Raw genomic sequence first — 16737 nt, forward strand, 5'->3', positions numbered from 1 at the left:
ACATTTTTTTTTTCATCAAATGAGACCTGCTGAAAAACAAGACACACACACAGAGTCTATTTAGTACTAACCAAAAATCTGTTTAAGAGTTTTCTCGAGAATTTCATGTGTGCCAAGTACATTATGTGTCACATACAAATTAGGTATTGAATTTACTTTAGAGATGAGAAGCCTTATTCTTAGAAAAGTAATTTGTTCAAAAGTATAGAATCGGTGACACTTCTCTTTTTCTCTCTCTCTTTTATTTCTCCCAACTGCCTGGTAAAATGGAGTTTGCATAAACTTCAAAAGCTCTTTAAAAGCAGGCTGCAGGTTTTTTTAAGGTTTCCTTGAATGCCTGTTTCACCCGTTTATTTAAACGAGAAGGGATGGGTTAATCTCTTTTCAACTATTCATTTAGTTGATGCAATGTAACATGGTTAAAAAAGAATAAAATGGACTTTAGACTGAGAGATTTTGGTTCAAAACTTACTAGCTTTATGACTCTGAGATCTAAATTTCAACTTCCTTCATAAAGCAAGTATGAAAAAAATCTATTTCACCATATTATTGAAAAGATCAAATGAGGCAATGTAAAGCGTCAGGCACATACTAGCCACTCAGAAGCTGCTGATTTCTGTTTCCTCTTTGGAATATTCCTTACAAAAATGTGTTTTCAATATTATAAAGTAGACGCATCTAAATTAGATTACTCTAGCTGATATTTGTACTCATATTACTGATGCTAAGAGTTAGTAAACTAAATAATCAGAATCCCTGACACTACAGAATGATGGTTAAATAATGTCTACTTTTGTGATCCACATGTATACTAATATTTATTGTGCTCTTTATTCAAAAGAAGAATAGCATAGAGTTCCTAACTCTCCTCTGGACCAAAAGTTCATTGGTGACTGACTCTCCTACTACCCAGTTTAAGATTAGGAGTTCGTGCCCCGGTCCGGGAAGATCCCACATGCCGCGGAGCGGCTGGGCCCGTGAGCCATGGCTGCTGAGCCTGAGCGTCTGGAGCCTGTGCTCCGCAACGGCAGAGGCCACAACAGTGAGAGGCCCACGTATCGCAAAAAAAAAAAAAAAAAAAAAGATTAGGAGAAATAAATTGATCAGGCAGCAGATATAGGACTACATCTGATTATATCACATCATTGGCAAACTTTAAGGGCAAACTGTAAGTTCTTAATTTAACTTCCTATCTTCCTGGAAAGAACAAATCGACTTACAGACACCTTGGGTGGCAGCAGTTCTCTGGAAACATAAAGAAAAAAGCCTCACATTTTATTTTCAATATATGAGAGGAGATTGAAGGGTGCGGGGATAGTAAGAAAATATACAAGGAGTCCATGTTTCAGTTATTATCCTTCAGTTTGAAACACTGTCCCCAAACCAATGTTTGAGTATTACCATATAATAACAGTGACTACATCACTTATTGTTCACTGATATTTTTTATTGAGGTTTGTAGCTCATGACTTTACATGTGATTGTACAGAAGATTTAAGGGGGAAAAAAAGAGGTTGGAAAGGTTGTACAAGGGAAAAAAATCCAATAGATTGAAATCTGGTGGGTGTATATGGTAAGAGTAATGCCATGTGTAATATATGAGAATGTAAGAGACCAAAGCTTGCAATAGCTATATTCTTGCTCCTAAAAAATGATTTTTCTTATCAATGAGAAATAGCCTAATTAGTTGTTAGTTTTTAAAGTAAACTATCATTTTTTAAAAAAGATGTATCTTGAATTAGATTTAATGCTTGGCAAGTGGGAAAACAGTATGAAAAAACTTTTTCAATTATCCTTCCATTTTCCAATACATTCACAGAAGCCATTAAGGGAAATCAAGTTGACCCTTTCTACAATTCTTGTCTTTGTAGTTCATAGGCAAAGAGCAGTGTCAGAATATACAAATAAGACTTGTTTATAAATGAAAACATTCTAATTGCCCACAGCTGTTTCAAGACATATCATCTTTTATTACTTAGGATGGTAAAGGAAATCTTTATTTTCAAATGCGGCATGAAAACCAACTTTAAATGTTTTTTTACTCATCTCTTGATTCATGATGTCATTCAAAACATAAGATATTGTGACAAGTTGAAATTCAAGGCATTAAAAATGTTCTAGAGGACTAGGCAGTGGTCTGCATAAGAGGACACTCTGTTCTAGTCAGTGTATCCTGAGTTCCATCCCCAAAGACCTCTACCTACTATTAAAGAGTTGATGGCATTCATAAATTTTGCCATTTTTTTAGGTCAACTAAGACGTTTCATTTTGAAGCCAGGACTATTTTGCCAGTTTCACATTAAGAAGAATCAGGAATTTTTAACCTTTAAAAAGCCACTTTGGGTATGGATTTTAAACACATTTCCTTGCCAATGTACTGTGAAATTCTGCAGTCTTGGGCCACTGAGACAAACTTAACTTCCTGGGAGAGGCCACAACAGCGAGAGGCCCGCGTACCACAAAAAAAAAAAAAAAAAAAAAAATTAAAATCCTCCAATACCGGACTAAGTGTAATCTTTAATAACCTCTCCCTCAGACCACAAAGTGGAACGTTCTCATTTCAAAATTTTTCATTCTGAATGACAATATTTATCTAAATTAGATACTTAGAAGACAGCTTTACTTTCTCTTCTTTCAAGCTCTTTCCTTTAGCATTCTAGAATGAAAGAAGCATTGGAATACTTTTAGACACATTTGGATTATGGAGCACTTTGATAACATATCATGTGTACAACTGTCTGCAGAATTTTATGAATTGACTACAATAATTGAAGAGAGAGAAGGACTTGAGAGTAATATTTTCAGCAGTGTAACTATTTGTTCAGTCTCAAAGTAATATATATATATATATATAATGAATTATCCTATGACTATTGCTTGGTTATGAATTATTTTGCACAACATACATAATTCCAATTTAATATTAATTTAATGTTTATTAGAAAGATTCATAGTAAAGCTTTAAAAGGTACAAAGCTACTAGCAGCATTAACTGCGTTGGCATACAACAGAGTAAGCAGATTAGAGAGTGAAGGTGAATTGAGGCAACAATACTTAGACAAGAAATGCCTAAAGAGTGTTAAAAGTGTTTTAGTGTTTTCTGTGGAATCAGCAGGTTAAAATTATAATATGGTAAACTTCAATTTTATTTTTTTCAACACATCAATAGCATTGGGTACAGTGTTTAAGATTTTTATCACTCTAAGGAATTTTATTATTTTTTTCCTGGATAATTTTTCTCTGTATCTCTAATTTAGGTCCAGTTACCTCACCATGAATTTGCCAACTTAGTTCTGCTCTCCTGTTCCTATTGTGATTGAAAAGACTTTGTTATCTCAATAGAGGTTTTTTCCGTGTATAGTCTTCCTAGACTTCTTCACGCAAATCAAAGTTCTCCTTTCACATGCCTTCTTAAAAATCATAGTTTGTATTTACCTAAATGCAATAAATATTCTAAAGGGACACAAATTAAGAAAAATTTGCGTGATGTAATATTGAGAGAGAAAGAAATATCACAACATAGTTGAAATCAAGACATTTGAATAATAACAAAGATCCTAGATGTTAAAGAAGTGCTGACTTTTAACTTTTAAAAGAGGGAATAGCAATAATTTTATTTCAAATGAGAATACGCAAAACCATAACTACCTGTTTCATTGCAAAAATCACAAAGTTTGCAATAATGTAAACAAGCTATTTCCTTTGCAGGCTGGAAATAAAAGGAATGGAGTATGTAAGTATGTGTATAGGTGAAAGTTGAAGATTGATTTCCCTTTTAAAGCAAAGAAGAAGTAATCAGGTTAATTAGTAAACAGGAAAGATTCCTCTTACAGCCTAAGCAGGAAAGCAGCAGCTACCAACACTTTAACTTCTTCTAGTCTAGAAATGAAAATTTAGATATTTAGCAATATTTTCCAGATGCTTTAATAAGGACCTATTTGCTGATTACAAAATTGAATTTACAGTTTGGATCTACCGAATCTATTTTATAAGGTCAAAGATGCGTCTCATGTAGAATTCATTTGCACAAAAATTCTTCCATAAACTATTTTGCAAAGCTGCTGCTTCACTCTTGTGCTTCCATGTTCCTAATTTACTGATGTGCAGAAATCTAACATGAGATATATTTAAAGTATTACTTAGAAATGCATAAGAATTATCTATGTGGTGAGTTATGAATTGCTAAACGTGAACTAATTAATTCTTAATACCTTGATACTATAATATACTGGGGAGATCATACATATTTTTATTTTATCTAAAATATTTTTGTTAGAGAAGAAAGGACATTCATGTCAATATTTTCAGAATTGCTCAAAATCAAATTAGGGTTTGGGTTCTTTTTTTTTCCTCTCTCTAAATTTCTCTCTCTCCAAATTTTAATTGACTGCATTGTAATTCTGCAGTGTTTTGTGTTTTTTGAAGAATGCCCCAAGAAGTAGCACTTTGGTACACTACTGATGGACAACTTCTAAAAATGAATTATTCTTTCACTAATAGGAGGTGATGATTGATTAATTTTCAGTTGATCCTTAGACAACCCAGAAGAAATATTTTTTCTCTCCCTTTTGGTCTCTATAATTGAGCAAAAAGTCAGTCTTTGAAGTTTTTAATGCCATTTTCAAAAAATAAGCAAATTAGTCAATGGATCTGAACAAGCATGAGGGGAAAAGCTGAAGATATTGCCTAAATTTATGTCTATGGGTTCTTTATAAAATTACTAATTCACTTACATGCTTATCTCCATTATTACGAAAACATGTCACACCAAGTTAATATTAAAAAATCACAAGATGAAATTTTAAAGACCTTTCATCAATATGTCAACATTTTTAGATTAATGGGGAATTTAAAAATACACATAATAAACTACATTTTAAGTCATTGTGAATTTGTATTACAGGAAGTTAAGGGGTTTCCATTACCTGAATTTGATTACTACATTTTCCCCACTATTTTTATCTCAAGAAGATTGTCCTCATGTCAGTTCTTTTTTTTGTCATTATGATTATTTTAGCATAGCAATTATTATTTAAGTATAGTATTTTTAATTGTAGTAGAGTGAAAACAAAGAGGGATGTTCAAAAATTGAATTGGAATTCCAGCCTATTCTCCTTCACAAAATTTATATTTCTCCATAAATATTATCAGTTAGGAATGTGAGCTGTGCAACAATCCAACAGCTTCTGAATCAAATAACATGAGCTTTGTTAGCTAGTGTCCTAATAAAGTATCAGGTGAAATAGACCTCAAAGAGGGAAAAAAAAGTGTAAAATGTTATGAAAATATTATTTTACTTGGAAATAATAATTTGTTTCATTGGCATAACTTTTACTTCCAGCTATCCAAATAATGTGCTATGTATGTATAGTATATTTGATGAAAATTTACTTCTTAATGGAAAATCAGATAAACACATCAGAAATATGCAAATAAGGTCATGAATGTCACAGGGTATTGCAAATATAGAGACAGCCAAAATGGCAAAAAATGAGAAAATTTTAGTTATTAAGTTATCAGTTGCTACACATGAAAATGCATGTAAAAAAAAGATTCAAGTTCAGGAATTCAACCCTTGCTAGGGTAAAGAGGACTAAATGAGTACATGTTAGACATACACAAATTTCTATTGAAATGTATACATAATTAACTTTCATCCAGTTTTGTTTTCATTATAGTCACATTGAATTTGGGGGAATAATATCTTCATGTGAAAGTCTTTGGGATCTTAAGTCTTGCTGAAAGCACACCAATTACGATGTATGCAAGTTCAAAAATCTCACCCTTTCATCTTGATGTAAGAACTTGGTAGGAACTAACAGGACTGAATGGCTTTCCATACCAGTTTACGTATTCAAGTGATTTTCTTCAATTTGGACTATGTAGAGCTGGGAAGCTATTGGCTTCAAATTTCCATATAATGAAACACAAAAGATAATGGGCGGGGAGTCAGCAATAGCAGAAAATCAGAATCGGCAGCATCAGCAAGCTGAATTGAGGTAGTTTCCCCATTATTCTGTGAAACTAGCTTCTTATTGATGGCGCTGCTTTCATATAGATTACTGTTGGATTGGCAAAACTAGCATAAATACTTATAAATCCACAGACTACATTTGTGTTTCTGAAGTTACCTTAAACATGTCTAAAAGGGATTCTTTCATGACCAAATGTATTCTATGTAACAGATGGGCTAACCACCTTTCAGGTGCTAATATTGCCATATGTGGTAGGAGAAAACTTAATTACTATTAAAGCTTGTGGTTCTCCTGCAACTTAGAGAAAATCTGTAGACTTAAAAAATACTTATGTCAAATGACTAAAAAGGAATGGTGCATAAGATATTTTGAGGTGATATTAATTTAAGGTTATGATGTACTCTGGCCCAGCACAGAATTTTTTCTTTTGTTATAGATTTTAAAACTGTATGTATAGATTACTGGCTATTCTCTAAACTACTCCTTCTAATCTTAAGAAATTCATTTATAAGTGGCTGGTGCTTAAATTTTTTTTGAAAAAATAAAGAAAGAGAAATTGCCAAGATATCGCATAATATAACAGAAATTACAATTTGGCAAATGCATTCTAACTTTGCCCTAGGAGGATCTCCATGCTTGGACACTGCTGGTAAAGATTCTTCAGTAATTGGAGATCTAGAAAGTTTCTTTAAAAGGACTTTTTCCCTCCCATTTTATCCACATATAGAAAAACAAAGAATTAGCAAAAAACTGTCTTATAGTACCATCTTTATAAAATGGATATTCTCCTTGCCATTATTCTTGCATTTTTAGCCAATTGAGTGAATTTATTATCCAACATCAAAATGAAGCATACAAAGGAGGAAAAAATATGATTCCCCCCTTCCCCAGTTCAATACTGAAATCTCTGACTGAAGCTGACTTATTTATAATAAGCCGTGTGACTGCAGTTGGCTTATAAATAAGCACATAGTAACCTATATATTAACCTGCTCGAAAGTACGTTATGCATCTTATTTCAGCCAACATAAACATGCCCATCCCATTTTTCTGGATTACTTTGCAAAAACTGTATAATTTTGTGCTTAGTTTAGGCAGGTTGATTTCTTTTGCATGGCTCATTTGGGCCATAGAGGATCAACAAAGTTTATATATTGAAAACAGAAGGAAAGACGAGAAAAATGAAAAGAATAATTAATCATATAGTACATACATCAATACAATATCTTCTAAATCTCAATCAGTTGTTTATTGGTTGGCAAACAAGTTTCACTTTTACAACAAATATTAGTAATGAGGTCATCCAACTTTGAGACCATACAAAATGGATCATAAATTTAAAAAAAATTATATGTGCTGCTAATTTACCTCTTGTATTCCTACATTACTTAAAATCCTGTCAAATAAATAAATTTTCCTGTTAATAAACAGAAGTTTTTAAAAAAATCACTTCAAAATAATTGACCTTTCAATTCTTTCTACGAGGGAGTGAATTTCTTTTAAAAATTGGTAGTGCAGGTGCCCACTTGGGGAACAGACTGAGCATTCAGCACTTTCACACCCATGGGATACCATTTCTCACATGCAGAAGCCCCACTAGTTCTATTGACACCTCTTTACTTCTAGAATCATAGCTACTCTCTTAGTGATGAACTGCTTGCCAAATATGTTTTGCATTACAACAGATGTGCACTGTAAACAGAAAAGTTCTTCCTGCTCTAATTGCAAAAATGTTCTTGGAAATATTCTGACTGAATAAAGATATATAGTGAGGGAAGGAAGTCTAATTTTATTTATTTTATTTTTTTTGTAAAAAATAATTTGTTTGCATTACTAGAAAATGATTCTTATAAAGTGATAGTTTCATTTATTTTATTTATTTATTTATTTTTTGCCATGTGAAATTTTAAAGAAAAAAAAGGCAAAAAAAAAAAAAGAACGAAAGAAAGAAAGAAAAGAAAATGAAGAAAAAAAGAAGAAAGGAAGGAAACTTTGCTCTCTTACTGGTAGACAAACTTGCAAGACCAGCACGAAAGAAAAAGAAAATTTCTTTTTTTTCCACTACATTAACAGGACTCAAATTCTGGAGGAACAGAAAGCAGACTACATGTGCAATGCTAGTATCTGTACATTACATAGAATTGTTCAAATTTTTTTCTGCCATTAGTTTTATCATCAGTTAATACAGCAAATCATAAAATATGCATTTAGCATATAATTCTAGAATTCCCCTCCATTTCATTATCGATTTTGTTGTTTTATTTTGTACACCTCAGCTATTCCTGCTGTGGTGAATTCAGGTTGTGAGCGACTAAAAACCACTATGTGATAGTTTGCTTTGATTTTATGTTTGTGCAGCACTCCAATCTAGATGCAGCATTGTTACTAATTTTCAGACAAGTGTTCTGGCCTTTTAAAAAATCAGGTCCTTGTAATTATAGTAACAGAGCATCAGAGATGTTAGAACAAACACAACATAATTCAACAAGGCCACAATGAGCGCCATCTTCTTCAAATCTCGTTCATTAACATAATGAAGTCTCCATCTGAGGGGGGAAGGACAGGAAAGAAGCTGGCACAGGGGAATTTCAGCAATGATCTTTCTCCCCTGGGCTGACCTAAAAAAATCCCAGTTTAAAAAAAAAAAAAAAAAAGAAGTCTGAGAGTTTGTGTTTGTCGTTTAAGAACAGCATATTTAGGAGTACACACATTATTACCACTGCTTATATCAACTCAGAACAGTCAACCAGGTGTTAGCAGTTTTGTTGGCTTAAATTTCTGTCATCTTCTATAGGCTAGTGACCAAATGAGCAGGTCCTTTTGAACTCCCCTCTGGAGGGGTCCCATCTTTGTTTGGAGGAACTATAAATCCATCACTGCTACCGCGGCCTAGCTGGTAGTAGGTATGCAGCTGATGGATGTGGTTTCTGGAGCCTAGGTTTGGCATGCTTTTGTAGTAAACATCTTCGGCATCACCACATTTGGCCAGTGGGGGTTCGGTCTGGGTGCTGGTGGTAACGCTCTCTGCGGCGGGCACACCAGCCAGTGCCGGCATGCTGGTGTAGAGAGAGTCCCTATGGGGTGACTGGAGATCTTCTGTGTGCTCGTTGGTTAGCAAAGGGAAAAAGCTCTCACTGTGGTCTTGGGGGATCCGCCTTCTGGTGTAATGATGTGGCTGGTGGTTCTCTGTGGAGTAAACTCTTGGGGGCAGCAAAGGAGCATCAGATTCCTCATGAATTAGTTCTAGGCCCAGACTCTCCTCATGGTTAAAGGAGGTGGCATCATCCAGGACAATGGCATCATCTTCACTCCCACTGCCCAGGTTATTCACCAGCTTGTTCATCAGATTCCTGTTCTGTTCGCTGGAGCGCTCATGGTTATTCAGGTAAGACGGGATATAGTTGGAAGTGAGTTCCTTCAGAATCTTTTTCTCTAGGGCGGTCTCGTTATGGTTATAGCCACGGTCTATGATTTGCACACAGTTGCTCAAGTATTCGCCACTGGCAATGCTGTAACTATTGCCATGGTTACCATTCAGTGGTAGAGTATCCATGACACTTGTATCCCTGGCATTGTTCAGAAGCCCCTCTGAAAAAGATTACAAAACATTATGACATTTATATCCAATTGGCCATAGAACACACACACAAACACAAAAGCGAAAACACCCGACTATGAAGTATGTATAAATTGCTAGCAATTTTAATTAAGTATAAAATGTTTGGAAATAAAAAAATATTAAATCTGTATGTACATATCTATATATCTATATATATATATATATATATGATACTTGGACAATTGATAGAAATCTTATAAACAGAAAAGAAGTATTTAAAGTAAATCTTTAAAAGAATTTAAAAAAACCCTATAAATTTGCAATTTCCACACAAACATTGTTTGACAGTATTTGAAACATATTTGGTTATAACTTAGGGAAAAAAACGCAAAATTTTGCTGTAGTCATTCATAGCTTTCAATTTATACACACCAAAGTCAATCCAATAATTCATTACCTTTAATTTTATGTGCTGTCTTAAAATTGAAATAGGTATAAAATTAACATAATTCATGTGTGGTACTTTGAATATACTGGTCAAAGTAAAAGATTTGAGCAGGCTCTAATGATCTGATACGTAATTTATAAGATTGAAAATAATCCTTACACACAAAACCACAAAAGGATTATGTTAAATCTGTCAGAATGATATAGTCATGAAATAATGCCTAGTCAAATAAATGGCACTTCAAAGTAATTTGCACATAGGAATTTTCAAAAAAAAATATTTGGATTTACTTTCCAATTTTTTTTTCTGCTATAAGTACTTTCGTTACTATTATATATTAATCCATTAGTAATTGTTTAGGGTCATTAGATAATTCTACAAAAGACTGTGTAAAGACATGGGGGATCTGATTCCTAAAAACACAGTGTCAGTATTAAAGGTTACATTTCATAACGAGTGATGACTTTGTGTGCATATTAAACTTTGGGTTTAAAAGAGATTAAATGTCTTATTCTGGGAAGAAACAGCTGCAGTGAAATAAATTTGACCACATGCTTCTTCAAGGTTTTTGCATTTTCTTGAACGAACAGAAATCCAAGGATCTATAATAGTTCCATAAATCTCTCCAAATGCAAACACAAAAGAAAATAAAACACAAACATTTAACAAATACTGCTAAATAATAAAGGGTATTTCTTTATAGAACAATTAATTGAAGAATTCTATTAAACTTGTCAAAACATCACTAACTTGTGAAAATATAGCATTCATTCTATATCTGTGATGCAGTTATGTTTACCAAAACAACTAGTTCATTACTTGTTTAAATAAAGTATCCCAAATATAACAATTTTTATATGGACTTCTGATGCATACTCTGTATTCAAGTAACACAGTTTTCAAAAATAGCAATGCATTAAATACATTAAAAAAGCAGCCATCACAGACATAGGGTGAAGCGATTTATTTTCATGTTATAAGATATCTTGTAGACAAATCCACAATGTTAAGAAAAAATAAAAGTAAATGCTTTTTAAAGGGCCATATGTGATGGGTGATTGCTGCTGCAGAGGCTGCTATGGTAGGCTTGATGGTTATGGTTGAGCAACTGATGCATTGAAACATGTGTTTATTACTTCTGTTGTCAATGCATTGGGTATGGCTTGAAAACAGCCATAGTTAAATAAACTGGGTATGTTGCATGTATTTGTATGATGGAATGTAGTAATGAAAATTAAAAGTTTATGAATTACTTAGCAAAAATAAATGCTTAATTTAAAAACAATTTAACTCACACAAACATTACATGAGACTTAACAACTATGTTATGTGACACAATAAAAGAATCAGACAACAAAAGCGTCTAATCTCTATTAACATATATTTATATAAGTTGATTCATAGGTTCTTTAGTTTTTAAATTGTGAGATGAACTGTTTTTAATAACTACATCATCTATATGTGATGCAATAAAAGTGAACTAAAAAAAATTACATTTGATATGCAATGTTTAGCTTTACTCCCATACTTGTCTCTCTGTAGGGCTCTAAACGACAGCATGAAGAAAAGGAAAGAAAAAACAACAAGTAAGCTTACAGCGACAGTAGAAGAAACATGAGTAAAAAGCAAATTGATGATATGCAGAAAAAAGAGTCAAAGGAAATAGTTCCACTGCCCCAAAATTCATGAGTCTGTGTTACATGGTTTATCATAATTAAAAATACTGAAATGTTAGTCAGAAAATAAGAAACCCCCATAATACATGCTAATGAGTCTTTAATAAGCGTTTCTGCAGTTTGTAAATTTCAAACAAATACACACTTATTTTAAAGTTAAAATTATCACACCAACCAAAGAGAGTAAAATCTTGAGGGCAAGCTATGACTATTTCCACAACTAAAATTCAGTATTATGTATATGTGTGTGTGTATAGGTTAGGACATATTTGCTTCTAAGGAATGTCATTTAACTTTAAAATTTTTCAGCAAGATTATAAATAAATTCTTTTGTTTATATACAGAGAAAAATACCACAGTTTGAACTTTTCATAATTGTGTTTTCTCTTATGTATCTTTTTTTTTCATGTACAAAGGTTATTTTTCTCCCACTGTACCTATACAAGTGCTTTTTATCATTTGTAAATTATACTGATCGATACTGTCATTTCTGGAGCTCATATTCAAAAGTTGTATAACTATGGAGAAAGAAAAAGGCTAAATGCAACCATTATTCTGTATCAAGAAAATGTGAGGGGGGAAAAAATACCACCAATCAATATCAGGTTTTCTTCTGGACTGTTGCACAATCATATGCAATCTAACATTTTAAAAGTTAATCCTTTAAAAACAATAGTAGCAAAATTATTTAAAAAAAGAAAACCCTCATATATTAATCCTGTCAAAAAACCTGCTCTTGCTGATTTTGTTTATAAGAAGGTTAAATCATCACAAAATAAAAACCAGCGATGTCATTGGGCTGTATCATTTCAAGAGATTCCAACTTGTTATAATTTAGCCGTTGCTTTAGAGATACTGTTTTTGTACTTTAAAAGTCGACTTGCTTCTCAGCAAAAGACCAACAATATTTCAAAATGCAGAGAAAATTTCTTCTAAAGTTTCAAAACACATTTAGAAAGAGAATTGGAAATAAAAAGCCAAACTAGTATAGCAACAGATGGAAATTGCTAGTAGGCTCATTATGGCTCCTTCCGTAAATGATAACATTTTAGAACTGGAAAGCACATAAGAGATAACTGAAGTTCAGTTCCTGCTTTTTAAGATGAGGAAGCTTCAACCAAAAGAGACTGAGCCTTATCTAACGCCACTTCTGCTAACAGTGGCAGAACTGGGATCATAATGGGAATCTTCTAGATTGCCTCCGTGCACTACTATCTACCTCCTTCTCCTCACATCTGCCTTAGGCTTTGAAAGCTATAACAGAATATTTATTTATATACTTTATACTATAACCTTGTATTCTTGACAACTATAATGTATTCTTCACTATATCCCATCCTAGAGATATGTTTTTCTTTAAAGTTTTAGAATTGAATTCAGTTACTTTAAAATGTAAATTAACTTGTAAAAGCATGACTTCTCTATATTACATTTTGTTGACAGGTTAATCTATAATGAGATTTATCTAACAAAAACTAAATTCTCCAATACTGACAAGAAGATAATGGTCCAGAAGTACTATGCATGAAGTTTTAAATATTTCCACAGATAGAATCTGAATCTAATATAACAAAATTATATTATTTATCTTTATTCCTAACTCTATATGCATTAGTAATACTGTAACATATCTTTACATATTTTAAATAAAGGCATCACAAACAAAAATGGATACTTTAAATCTGAATGCTTCTTTGCTTGAATGGCATTGGTACAACAGAATTAAAGGACCAACAGAACAGAACCAAGTGGTAATTCAACATAATCCACTCCAGTACATACCGAGCCACCTATATTTCATGTAAGATTTCACCTTGCCAGTAAGAATATAAGTGCATTCATCTGAAAGCATAAGATTAGTAGCAATATGACAATCACCAAGTTTTTTGTTCAGTGGTAAAAAAATTATTTTAAGCACTACCATAGTTTCTTAACATCTCAAAAATATTAAAACATAAAGTAGTTGAACAATTCCATTTCTGACTCTGAAAACCAATAATAAAATTATTTACTTTTGTTTTTAAGAAAAGTCAGTAGAATTTAATTTACTGGCATAAACATCAAATCCATTCTGAAGAATCCTTTGTGCATTTTTTTATAATCTTAATAGCAATATTCAGTAATAGGCTCGATAGGAATAAAACTTTGGATTTATATGGTATTATTTTAAATTTTGTCGTGAGAATTTCTCTTGGATAGTGTTTATAATAGTGTTCCATCCTTAGAAAAATCTCCTAATTTAGGATACCAGGAGTAAGATAAGACAAGAAGGCAGATACTGAATTAAGGAAAACATACAGATTAATGATTGTTAGTTTTTCATTATTTAAGACATTAGAAATTATATCTGAATAATCAAAAAAGCTAAACAAAATATGATCTAAACTATTACTTATTTTAAAACAATTTCCAACAACTCTTTGTATAAGGTGAATAATGTAGAATAGATTTAATATGCAAATATGGTGTAAATCTTCATTTAACATCATTCAAAACTTATTAATATGTCAGAACAATTTAAAATACTCTAATGACACACTTATGTCATTTAGCCCAATGAAAATAAAGGGAAAAACCCAAACAAGACTCTATAAGGTCTGCAAAATTGTTCTGACAAACCACATTTAGTGCATTATGTAATATACACATCATTGAGTGCTACAATGAAATAGGGACATTGACAAATGGTAGACAATGTGAAGGGGGACAACCATGAAGAAACTTTCTCCTCCTGATAGCACTGAGGTTGCTTTACTAGAAAATGGAGGACTAAAAGAAGCCAGATTAACTGCCTTCAAATATTTAAAGGATTGCCACAGACAGCAGAAAAATGCTCTGCTCATCTTTGTTCTAGAAGGCAAACCTAAGCATCACAGCCACAGGCAAATTTCGACTTGGTGGAAAGAAAAAATATTTATAACGAATGGAGCACTTCAACAATTGAATATATAAAATCCCGAGGTAGGAAGGGCCTCATTAGAGGAAATACTTAAGCACAGGTTGACAGAACGTCCACAATGTGGAACAGAGGATTCAATGAGTTCTATCTCTTCTTTTGATTCTAAGTCTATGATTCTTAGGTGTAGGCCCTTAAGAAACTGGATAAAACTGACAGTTTGCTTAATTATTTAATCCTATTGAAAAACAACTTGACTATTCCTGAAGTCACTTCTGACTTACTGGCTTTGGTATTTTTGAAATTTAAATTTAAAATTATCCTTAAATTTAAAATTATCCTTCGTATCTGACAAGGTGTCACCTGGGAAACTCAGATGGTTTTAGACACCCAATGACCATGTTGCAACAAACATGCTTTTCTGGAATAAGCATGCACACCAAGTTTTTCGCACTCATGCCACTAATCTTTTACCTCTGACTGAGAAGAAACACACACACACACACGCGCACACACACACACACACACACACACACACACACACACACACAGATTCCCAAAGAGGATAATAGAAATTTTATTCAAGATTGCCTGGGAAAAATTTAAAATATTGCTAATCTGTCTCATCCAATTTGAAGGAACCACCAAAGTCTCTTTGTTATTGTGAATTTTCTTTCAAATATAATTTTAAATAGGTGTATCACTGACTAAAATTTTTCTTTTATGACACTTTTACTTGAATAAATTTTTCCTGTGGTCACTTTATTTATGATATGAATATTTTAAATTTCTTATACCCCAATACATTTTTTAGCTTAGAAAAGGTAAAAAGTCATGTAAAAATGCTTAGATTGTAAGTGGTTTTAAAGAGATTTATGCTTATGTGTTTGAGATACAATTAAATTTTTAAATCATTTAAAGTTGGAGGATATACAGAGGAACCATATTTAAAACCTTTGTTTTTAACATGCAGTCACAGTAGAAAAAGCATTTCATGACCTTCCTGAGCCAGTTCATAGAGGCAATATCAAGCTATGGTAGAACCTGATCTGCTACTGTTCAATTCACTGTTCTTTCCACCACAGCTTATTTCAGTGTTTTCCATGGAGTTGATCTAAGTGCTTTCATCTGTAGTGATGTTTGTGCCTAGAGTGTGATTCATGGTATAACAGAGTAAGATTACTTTCTTGATCTTAAGATTGCTGAACCAAGTCTTCCTTTATCTTACTTACCTTAGGCAAATATCTCATTTCTTAAAATGAATACATAGGTATTTAATATAGAAATCAATCAACAACAAGAAAAGTACTGACAAACCACAATACACTTTACAACATTACAGAGAAACAAAAATATATTGATGAATCAAGCATTTGTTTATCAGAAGGAAGGAATCCATTTCTTACTAAGGAAAACCTAAGGAAAATGGAAAATAAAAGCACCAAGAGGGGTGGAAGGCAAAAAGAGTCTGTGCATCTGCTTCCAAAAGAAAGAAAAGGCAGGAAGAAAGAAAGAAAAATAGAATGTGGCCACAAAAGCTACATAAACTGGGACTCTCACTTGAAAAAATTAAAATAAACTCCAGCACACCTTGTGCGTTGTACATGCTGACAGAAGGGTTGTTACAGACCGCCGGTTCCCCAAGCAATGTATTATAGGGATTGTTAGTACCATGCGGACGAAGCAGAGCATTGCTTATAAGATGATTAGCCATGGCTCCTGGAGCAGCCCCATAGAAAGACAGAGAAAAAAAAAAGGTCAATCAGGCAAATGTGTTTGAAAAAAAGGAAAGGAAACATTTAGAATGACAACAGTTGATATAGTCCTGATTACAGGCAGGCAGCTAGTTAGACTCAAAAATATATGCCACTAAAGCACACGTTTCCATCAAGGCACGTATCCAACTCAATGGGAAAGAAATTAAATGATTTACAATGTTGATTAAGCCACATTTAGGGTCTTCTCTTTCCCAGAGTGTAAGCAAAAATATATTCCCATGCTTGCTAAAAATGAAAAATTAAAAAAAAAAGCAAAATATAGTCTTCGTATAAACAAAACATATAACACAAAACAAAAGCTGAAAGAAAAGTTTAAAACACAGAAAGAAAAGTTAAAATTAAACAACATTCCCTCAATCACGGAAACCATTGGGTTGTTTTCAATGAAATAATAAAAGGCAACAT

General features: G+C 32.7%; 1 protein-coding gene across 5 annotated transcripts in view; it reads right to left on the reverse strand.

The window, feature by feature from the left end:
* Positions 1-1437: 1437 nt before the first annotated feature.
* Positions 1438-16737, reverse strand: part of ADGRL3 (adhesion G protein-coupled receptor L3) — an 872689-nt gene continuing 857389 nt past the window's right edge. For 4 of the 5 annotated variants that reach the window (XM_060012458.1, XM_060012455.1, XM_060012456.1 and 1 more), the window contains one exon: positions 1438-9563. In XM_060012458.1, the coding sequence (XP_059868441.1) occupies positions 8764-9563 (800 nt within the window). In that variant the 3' untranslated portion in view covers positions 1438-8763. Of the gene's footprint in view, positions 9564-13440; positions 13501-16737 lie in introns of all 5 variants that reach the window. The other variant, XM_060012453.1, reaches the window with a different exon arrangement.

This window comes from Delphinus delphis, chromosome 5 (genome assembly GCF_949987515.2).
Source record: "Delphinus delphis chromosome 5, mDelDel1.2, whole genome shotgun sequence".
Taxonomy (NCBI): Eukaryota; Metazoa; Chordata; class Mammalia; order Artiodactyla; family Delphinidae; genus Delphinus; species Delphinus delphis.